This window comes from Silurus meridionalis, chromosome 19, assembly GCF_014805685.1.
Source record: "Silurus meridionalis isolate SWU-2019-XX chromosome 19, ASM1480568v1, whole genome shotgun sequence".
In the NCBI taxonomy this organism is placed as follows: domain Eukaryota; kingdom Metazoa; phylum Chordata; class Actinopteri; order Siluriformes; family Siluridae; genus Silurus; species Silurus meridionalis.
The window spans coordinates 18,334,731-18,344,272 of NC_060902.1; the positions used below are offsets into that span (position 1 = coordinate 18,334,731).

The 9,542-nt window shown below is 47.2% G+C and overlaps 1 protein-coding gene across 3 annotated transcripts in view; it reads left to right on the forward strand.

Annotated features, from left to right (window-relative positions):
* Nucleotides 1–3,376: 3,376 nt before the first annotated feature.
* Nucleotides 3,377–9,542, forward strand: part of celsr2 (cadherin, EGF LAG seven-pass G-type receptor 2) — a 36,636-nt gene continuing 30,470 nt past the window's right edge. For all 3 annotated transcript variants that reach the window (XM_046874604.1, XM_046874605.1, XM_046874603.1), the window contains exon 1: nucleotides 3,377–7,230. In XM_046874604.1, the coding sequence (XP_046730560.1) occupies nucleotides 3,693–7,230 (3,538 nt within the window). In that variant the 5' untranslated portion in view covers nucleotides 3,377–3,692. The remainder of the gene's footprint in view (nucleotides 7,231–9,542) is intronic.

The following is a 9,542-nucleotide window of genomic DNA, read 5'->3' on the forward strand; positions in this document are numbered from 1 at the left end:
GAGACGTCTCTGATTGTGATCTGTGAAATATGTGAAAAAACTACAAACTGTGTGTGTGTGTGTGTGTGTGTGTGTGTGTGAGATCATCACTGACACTCACCAGACTGTGGGGGATTCAGTGTGTGTGTGTTCTGTTCCTCAAAGCGAGTAGAAGTTCACACACCTGTAGATGTGTTTAATCAGGTGGGAACGCAGCTCAGGTGAGTGACTGATTCATGGGAGTGAAAGTGGGACTGATTTTATTGCTAGAAATCTGATTCTCTTCATAACTGCACATTTTTGAGCAGTCAATCAGGGGGGTTTGATCCCCGGTCAGGGAACCGACCTCAGCCATTAGGGAGGCACGAGCCAGGTCTCAGGTGAGTCTCAGTGCAGGTCTCAAGCCCGGATACATGTGGGGGGTTGCGTTAGGAAGGACATCCAGCATAAAAACATGCCAAATCAAACATGCGGATCATGAATCCGGATGATCCGCTGTGGCGCCCCCTAATGGGAGAAGCCGAAAGAAAGTTAAATCAGGTTTACGTTTCACACGTATTCTGCAAATAATTGTGACAAAAATCTTGAATTATATGCATCACCTGCTTCTGTAATCCTCAACCAAATTATGCAATTGTAAATAACATTGTTTTTGTCTTTGGGAACTTTTATTTCAATTCGATTAGTTTGTGTTTATATATAAATCTGTTCAGCTGAGTTGTGTAGCGCGACAGAAATGTATTAAAGAATCGCTATGGCGTTTTACATTTTATCTTTTAAACAAAGATTATGATAAATAATAAATGTATTTTTATAAAAATAATACATTGTATTAAACGGCGCAGCGGCTAAATCGTGTTTTTCCGTTGAGTATTTATTTTCTGTTTAATGCTTTTGTGGTGTAATTACACAGTTTGACCAGCAGAGAGAAGCAGACACACAGTAAGAGTGAAGATTGAATACTGGAAGTTTGCAGTTTCGTCAAAGTTCAGCTACAGTTACAGACAAATAACTACAGAAATAAAGTCAAAATAAAAATACAACACAAACAATATTGAGTTAAAAGAAGTGTTGGTGTGTGTGTTGGTGGTGTATGAGTGTGTGTGTGTGTGTGTGTGTGTGTGTGTGTGTGTGTGTGTGTGTGTGTTGGTGTGTGTGTTGGTGTGGCTGTAGAGCAGTGCTACAGGAGCAGGTGGATGAGGACTGGTGTTTTGGTGTGTTGGTGCTGTGTGAGTGTGTGTGTTGGTGTGTGTGTGTGTGTGTGTGTGTGTGTTGGTGTGTGTGTTGGTGTGGCTGTAGAGCAGTGCTACAGGAGCAGGTGGATGAGGGACTGGTGTTTTGGTGTGTTGGTGCTGTGTGAGTGTGTGTTGGTGCTGTGTGTGTGTGTGTGTGTGTGTGGTGTGTGTGTTGGTGTGGCTGTAGAGCAGTGCTACAGGAGCAGGTGGATGAGGACTGGTGTTTTGGTGTGTTGGTGCTGTGTGAGTGTGTTTGTTGTTGTGTGTGTTGGTGGTGTGTGATTGTGTGTGTTGGTGTGTGTGTGTTGGTGTGTGTGTTGGTGTGGCTGTAGAGCAGTGCTACAGGAGCAGGTGGATGAGGGACTGGTGTTTTGGTGTGTTGGTGTGTGTTGTGTGTGTGTGTTGGTGTGTGTGTGTGTGTTGGTGTGGCTGTAGAGCAGTGCTACAGGAGCAGGTGGATGAGGACTGGTGTTTTGGTGTGTTGGTGCTGTGTGAGTGTGTGTGTTGGTAGTGTGTGTGTTGGTGTGTGTGTTGTGTGTGTGTTGGTGTGGTTGTAGAGCAGTGCTACAAGAGCAGGTGGATGAGGGACTGGTGTTTTTGGTGTGTTGGTGCTGTGTGAGTGTGTTTGTTGTTGTGTGTGTTGGTGTGTGTGTTGGTGTGTGTGTTGGTGTGGTTGTAGAGCAGTGCTACAAGAGCAGGTGGATGAGGAAAAGCTCAGTGACCTCAATGTTTCTAGGTTGTTTCTCATTTCCATTTGATATCAGGGACAGAGTTTCTCCAACACTCTTTACATCACATCTGAACATATTTAACTACAATAATGAAAAGAATCCAGTTTAATAAATATCCAGTTTATTATTTTATCATCTTCATATTTATAGCATCCACAGAGCTTTTTATTGCTCCACTTTCCATGAACAGAACCATGGAGTTTTGGGGGGTTTGTGTTCAAATCCAGAGCAGATGTGGGGAACAGGTTAAGATCTCACTCAGTTCTTATACATTTAATAAAATTGAGTGTTGCTGTAACACACCACGAGGACCTGAGACCTGCTGATAAATTATTCTTCATTTCCATGAGACTCGATGGAACAGCTTCTGTTTTTAATACAGTTTAGAAAACTGTCCATGGTGTCCACTGATATTACATTTTATTTGATTGTTATTAGCTCCTGTAATCCACTGCAGCATCCATGAGAATGTAAACGTGAACAAAGAAATCAGAGAATACAAACCTGAGGTTCTTTCATTCTCAATCCTTGTGCTTAGGAGAGAGAGACAGATAGAGAGAGATATGAAACAAAGGTGGTCTGGAACAGTGTTCAGGTAGGTGGTTCCTGTCAAAGAAACATCCACATGAGCACCAGGATCCAAGGTTTCCCAGAACATCATCACGCCTTTTTTCCTAAGGGCATGCTGGTGCCATCTCAAATCCATGCCAACAGACACAGCCTCCGCATGATTCATCAGACCAGGTAATGCTCTTCAACTGCTCCATGGTCCGGTCCTTGTGTCCAGTGTAGAAGTTCTGGGTAGTGTACAGGGTTAGAGATGGAGCTCCAAATGCAGCAAGCTGTGATGCTTGTATGTTCTGACTCCTTTCTATCAGAACTAGTATCAGTTTCTTCAGCAATCTGTTCTACATGAGATCTTCTGTGGGATCTGACCAGATAAACCAGCCTTCAGTGGTCAGCCCTGAGTGTCTGTCCACATTTCTGTCCCTCTTTGGAGCACTTTTGGACACTTTTGCCACTAACCCCTGTATAACACCTGCTGTTCTGGAGATGCTCCTGTCTGCTTCAGATCTTTACACTCGCCCATTTTTCCAACACATCGACTTTGATACCTGATGTTCATCTGCTGACCAATAAACTCCCCTTCCCAGGTGCCCCTGTAATGAGATAATCATTATTATTGTCCTGATGTTGGTGGTCTGGTGGATCTCTGGGCTGACACACACACACACACACACACACACACACACACACACACACACACACCTGTACAAGAGGGAAAACACACTCTAAAGTACCGCAGCGACAAAGAAAAGCTTTTAAAAACTACCTGTAAGGCTGAGTGTGTTTTAGTGCTGTAGAAATGTAAATACACACACACACACACACACACACACTCACCCACCCACCCACTCGCGCGCTCAGTCCCCCGCGGTGCATTGAAACCGGTTTATGTAAATGAGGGGTGTTTTAATGCGTGACTCTGAGCGGAGTTTCATTCACTCTGAGAGAAAGAGAGAGAGAGAGAGAGAGAGAGAGAGAAGCCGCGATTTGTGGTTCATTTCGCTCGCGCTGGATTAAAGCTCGGAGGTGAAACAGGAGAAACAGAGGAGAAGAAAGGGAGGAGAGGAGGAGAAGAGTAGGAGAGCAGGAGGAAAAGCATGGACGCCTCTCAACAAAAGCGGAGAAGTTTGGTGTGGATGTGAAGTTCAGGAACAGGAAACTCCAGCAGGAAATTTCCGACATGAGGTGGGATCTGTTGTTTTGTGTTCTCGCGTGCCTGGAACTCCCCACGCGCCTCGTGCGCGGTTTGTCGGTGAGCCTCCGCGCGGACGCGACACCGGGCATCACCGTCGCACGCGCTGTGTACCGAGGCTCCGCGTGCGCTCTGGATCAGGTCGTCGCTCCGGGCTTCACGAGGAGTTTCCTCCGAGCCGACCCCTCCGAGGGCACGGTGTCCGTCTCCGGGACTCTGCCCCGCCGCTGTGCTCTACCGGCAAACCCGTTTCCGGTCTACACGGTGACCGAGTGCGCGAGCGACGCCCCCGGGCTCAGGCACCTTTTAATCACGCAGTACCACGTGCGCGTCTGGGGAAAGGACTGCCGGAGCGCACCAGCACGCAGGGAAAGATGGGACATGGAAGTCATAACTTTGTTGAACCTGCATGACCAGGACAGTAAATGTCACGAGCCCGGACGCATGCTCTTTCACATTGAGGAAGTGTTCCCTTTACACCCCGGTTCCGTGTGTAACCTAAGCAGGAGTGATCTTTATGTTTCAGGGGGTGAACTGTTCGCCTCCCGGCCGCTCTGCTGGAAACGCAACTCACTTTTGGAGTTTGATTTGCGTTGCCAGGGAAGAGCACCGGACAGAACAATTTCCGCGCATTGGCACGTAGGTCAGGGTTCTTTTGGGAAAAATTACCTGGAACAGTTACTCTTCAAAGTGGCTGCGCAGAGCGATTCCGGTCTTCTAAGCAGGAAAAAGAGAAATGCAAAGGCAAACACTAACCCACAGTTTCAGCCTCCCATGTACCAAGTCTCAGTGTCGGAAAACAAACCCGCGGGAACATCGGTGGTCACCCTGACAGCGACAGATCCGGATGAAGGAGAACCCGGACGCTTGGAATATTCTATTGAAGCTCTTTTCGACAGTCGTTCAAACAACCTCTTTGCAGTAGACCCTGCGAGCGGATTAGTGTCCACCGTGGCGGAGCTCGACCGCGAGACCAAGGACACCCACGTCTTCAGAGTGACTGCCGTGGACCACGGTTCACCGCGACGCACCGCCATGGCGACTCTGACCGTAAGTGTGAGTGACACAAATGACCACGACCCCATGTTTGAGCAGCAGGACTACAAAGAGAGTGTGCGGGAAAACCTGGAGATCGGTTACGAAGTGCTGACGGTGCGAGCCACGGATGGAGACGCGCCCGTGAATGGAAACATTCTGTACAACATCCTGAACAGCAATGGATCCAACGATGTTTTCGAGATCGACTCACGTTCTGGAGTGATTCGAACACGTGGCAATGTGGATCGGGAAACGGTCGAGTCTTACATGCTACTCGTTGAAGCTAACGATCAAGGTCGTGACCCCAGACCTCGCAGTGCGACGGCAACTGTGTACATAGTGGTGGAGGACGACAACGATAATGCACCGCAGTTTAGTGAGAAACGCTACATTGTGCGGGTACCTGAAGATCTTACACCCAATACAGAGATCCTGCAAGTGAACGCCACTGATCAGGACCGTGGCAGCAATGCTGTAGTTCACTTTAGCATCATGAGCGGAAACACTCGTGGACAGTTTTATATTGATGCACAAACAGGGAAGTTGGACCTCGTCAGCCAGCTGGACTATGAGACAAATAAAGAATACTCCCTGCGAATCAGGGCTCAGGATGGTGGACGTCCACCTTTGTCCAACATCTCTGGCCTGGTGACTGTGCAGGTCATGGATGTGAATGACAACGCTCCGATTTTTGTCAGCACACCATTTCAGGCTACGGTTCTTGAAAATGTCCCCCTGGGATACTCAGTTATACACATCCAGGCCGTGGATGCAGACTCTGGAGACAATTCCAGGCTGGACTACCGGCTCACAGAAATGACCAATAACTTCCCATTTGCAATAAATAACAGCACAGGGTGGATAGTTGTAGCTGCAGAACTAGACAGAGAGAGTGTGGACTTTTACAGCTTTGGAGTGGAGGCTCGGGATCACGGCACACCCGCAATGTCCTCTTCTGCTAGCATTAGCATGACTGTCTTAGATGTTAATGACAACAATCCAGAGTTCACCCAGAAAGCCTACTACATGCGTCTAAACGAGGATGCTGTAGTCGGAACGAGTGTGGTAACCGTTTCCGCCGTGGATCGGGACATCAACAGCGTGGTGACTTATCAGATTTCAAGTGGAAACACGAGAAACCGATTTTCCATCACCAGCCAGAGCGGTGGAGGACTCATCACCCTCGCACTTCCATTAGATTATAAACTGGAAAGGCAGTACGTTCTGAGCGTCACCGCTTCCGACGGCACGAGATTTGACTTGACTAAGGTGTACATCAATGTCACGGACGCTAATACACATCGTCCCGTTTTTCAAAGTTCACATTACACCGTCAACATCAACGAGGACCGTCCTGTAAGTACCACCGTCGTGGTGATCAGTGCCACGGACGAGGACACCGGAGAGAATGCACGCATCACGTATTACATGGATGACAGCATTCCACAGTTTACCATCGACCCGGATTCAGGTGCAGTGACAACTCAGATGGAGCTGGACTATGAAGATCAGGTGTCGTACACACTGGCCATCACGGCTCGGGACAATGGAATACCGCAGAAATCCGACACCACCTACCTGGAGATCCTGGTGAATGACGTGAACGATAATGCCCCCAGATTCCTGAGAGATCGTTACCAGGGCTCTGTCATGGAGGATGTTCCTGTGTATACAAGTGTAGTCCAGGTTTCAGCTACTGATCAGGACTCTGGGTTAAATGGGCGAGTTTTTTATACCTTCCAGGGGGGTGATGATGGCGATGGTGACTTTATCATCGAGTCTACGTCAGGAATCGTTCGCACGCTGAGGCGACTGGATCGCGAAAACACCGCCCTCTATAACTTGCAGGCTTTTGCTGTGGATAAAGGACTTCCTGCCCTGAAAACCTCAGTGGACATTCAAGTAACAATCTTGGATGTGAACGACAACCCGCCTGTGTTTGAGAGGGACGAGTTTGACATGTTCATTGAGGAGAACAGCCCTATCGGTCTGGTCGTGGCCCACATTTCAGCCACCGATCCTGATGAAGGAAGCAATGCCCAGATCATGTACCAGATCGTCGAGGGGAACATTCCGGAAATGTTCCAGCTGGACATTTTCACCGGCGAGCTAATGGCTCTGATGGATCTGGACTACGAGACTCGATCTGAGTACGTTATCGTGGTCCAGGCCACTTCCGCTCCTCTGGTCAGCCGAGCCACCGTGCACATCAGACTCATCGACAGGAACGACAATGCACCCATCTTGAAGAACTTCCAGATCATTTTCAACAACTATGTGACGGATAAATCTAGCAGCTTCCCGACGGGGGTGATTGGAAAAATACCAGCTTATGATCCGGATGTATCGGATCAGCTGAGCTACAGGTTTGAAGCAGGAAATGAGCTGCACCTGCTGATCCTGAACCAGAGCACCGGAGAAATCCGACTCAGCCAAGATCTGGACAACAATCGACCTCTGGAAGCCTCAATGAGGATCACTGTCTCAGGTAAGAGAGTCACTTGGACATAAAACATCTGACTGTTTGAAAGAAATTAATTTTGCTTATTAATTTACATAAAACAGTATAAATCTTTTGGTATCGTTTAAATAATTGGTGGCGCTGTAGGATGTTCTCAAGATATTCTCAGGACGTCCTCAGGATAATCCTCTGTGGTTCTTCATGTCTGTCATATATTTGAAATTATTTAACATTGCAGAAATTTGGTAGGTGTACAAGTGTAACCCATCTGTTGTGTTGAACAGTTTTTGAAGGTAGTGCTCCATTTCTCTAAAAGCAGAGAGACAGCAGTCAGGACCTGTTCTCCTGAACCAGCAATGAGTGTAGATGTACCCGATAAAGTTGTATTACAGTCATAATAAAATCATCTTCCCTCTCCGCTAATGAGATCATGGATGACGATTGTGGTCTGTGTGAGCTGTGCGAGTCTCGAATCGTTACGCTTCACCACATCTCATCAATTTACCTTCAGTTAACCGAGAATCACATTACCTGCTCCAAACTCTCCAACTTATAGAAATATCATGTTACATAATCTGAAGGCCTGCTGGAGATCTGGTTCTACCTCTGACTGTGGGAGGACTTTTGAGTGGGAATTTCCCAGTGGTGTGTATTTAAATCAAGGTAGGGATTTGTGTGTGTGTGTGTGTGTGTGTGTGTGTGTGTGTGTGTGTGTGTGTGTGTAGTTTTGTGTTTGATTGTCCACACACATTAACCCGGCAGCTTATGATTGTTGTGGGTTTAAAGAGGAATTCGTGAGGAGACGTCTGGCAGTCAGAGCGCAGAGACGGGTTCAGTAATTGCGTCCATGACTGTAATGTCCTCACAGCCTTCTGTTGTAGGTTCTACAAAGCTTTAAGGTTCCCCTGAGAGAAGATCAATACTTCTTTTGGTTGGTGCATGAATCTCTAATGAATTTTGGTGGCTGGAACTTTATCTTCCAAATGGAAGACGTTTTCTTGGAGGGTTTGGCCCACAGAAAGCTGTTTAGAGGTGTGTATTTCTTCCAGGGTATTTGGTAAACGTGTTCAGATAATGACATGAGCAGATGCTTTCATTCCTGAGGTGTAACCATTTCTTCACCAGCATCTTCTTGATTATTTGGGTGATTCATTAAATTTTCTTGTGTGATATGAAACCTGCAGCTGCACAAACATAGAGGAGCAGATTCAACAAAAATGGAATGTTCATTAGGTTCCTGAAGTCTAAGTGTGGAGACCTGAGTTCGGTTCCTGGATCTGCTCAATGCAGCTTTATTGCTTTGTTACGATCGTTTAACTCAAAAGCTTGTTAGAGCTGAGCAGGATGGTGAAGCCTGTTATTATTACTCTGAGATCCTCAGGGTCCCAAGAGGAGGGAGGGAGGAACAAGCAAAGGAGGGGGGGTTGTCCATGCTGACACATGAGCTCTATGTGTGTGTGTGTGTGTGTGTGAGTGTGTGTGTGTGTGTGTGTGTGTGTGTGTGTGTGTGTGCGTGTGGGTCGATTCGGGCCGAGGGCTCGTCAGGGGCAACAGCTGGGGCCTGGTCTCGACCAATCAGAACACAGGATCACTGCTCCACACCTGCTGGTAGAGAAAAGGGTGAGAGGATGATGGGGGAGAGGAAACACAAGACGTCTTATTTCCTTTATTAGGTGTCAGTGTGATGATGTCACATCATCTCCTTTATTATAATCAATAATGCCTGAGAGACACACAGAGACACACAAAGAGACACAGAGAAACCGAAACACACAGAGAGGCAGAGACACACAGAGAGAGACAGAGAAAAAGAAAGAGACAGAGAAACAGAGAGAGAGAGAAACAGAGACAGAGACACATACAGACACAGAGAGAGACAGAGACACAAAGAGAGACAGACACATACAGACACAGAGAGAGACAAAGACACAGACAGAGACGGAGACACATACAGACAGAGACACATACAGACACAGAGAGAGACAGAGACACATACAGACACAGAGAGAGACAGAGACACATACAGACACAGAGAGAGACAGACACAGAAAGAGACAGAGACACAGAGAGAGATAGAGACACAGAGAGAGACAGAGACACATACAGACACAGAGAGAGACAGAGACACAGAGAGAGACAGAGACACATACAGACACAGAGAGAGACAGAGACACATACAGACACGGAGAGAGACAGAGACACATACAGACACAGAGAGAGACAGAGACACAGAGAGAGACAGAGACACATACAGACACAGAGAGAGAGAGACAGAGACACAGAGAGACAGTTTAATGAATCTGATGATGGTTAATTGCCCCTGATTGATAACGGATTCT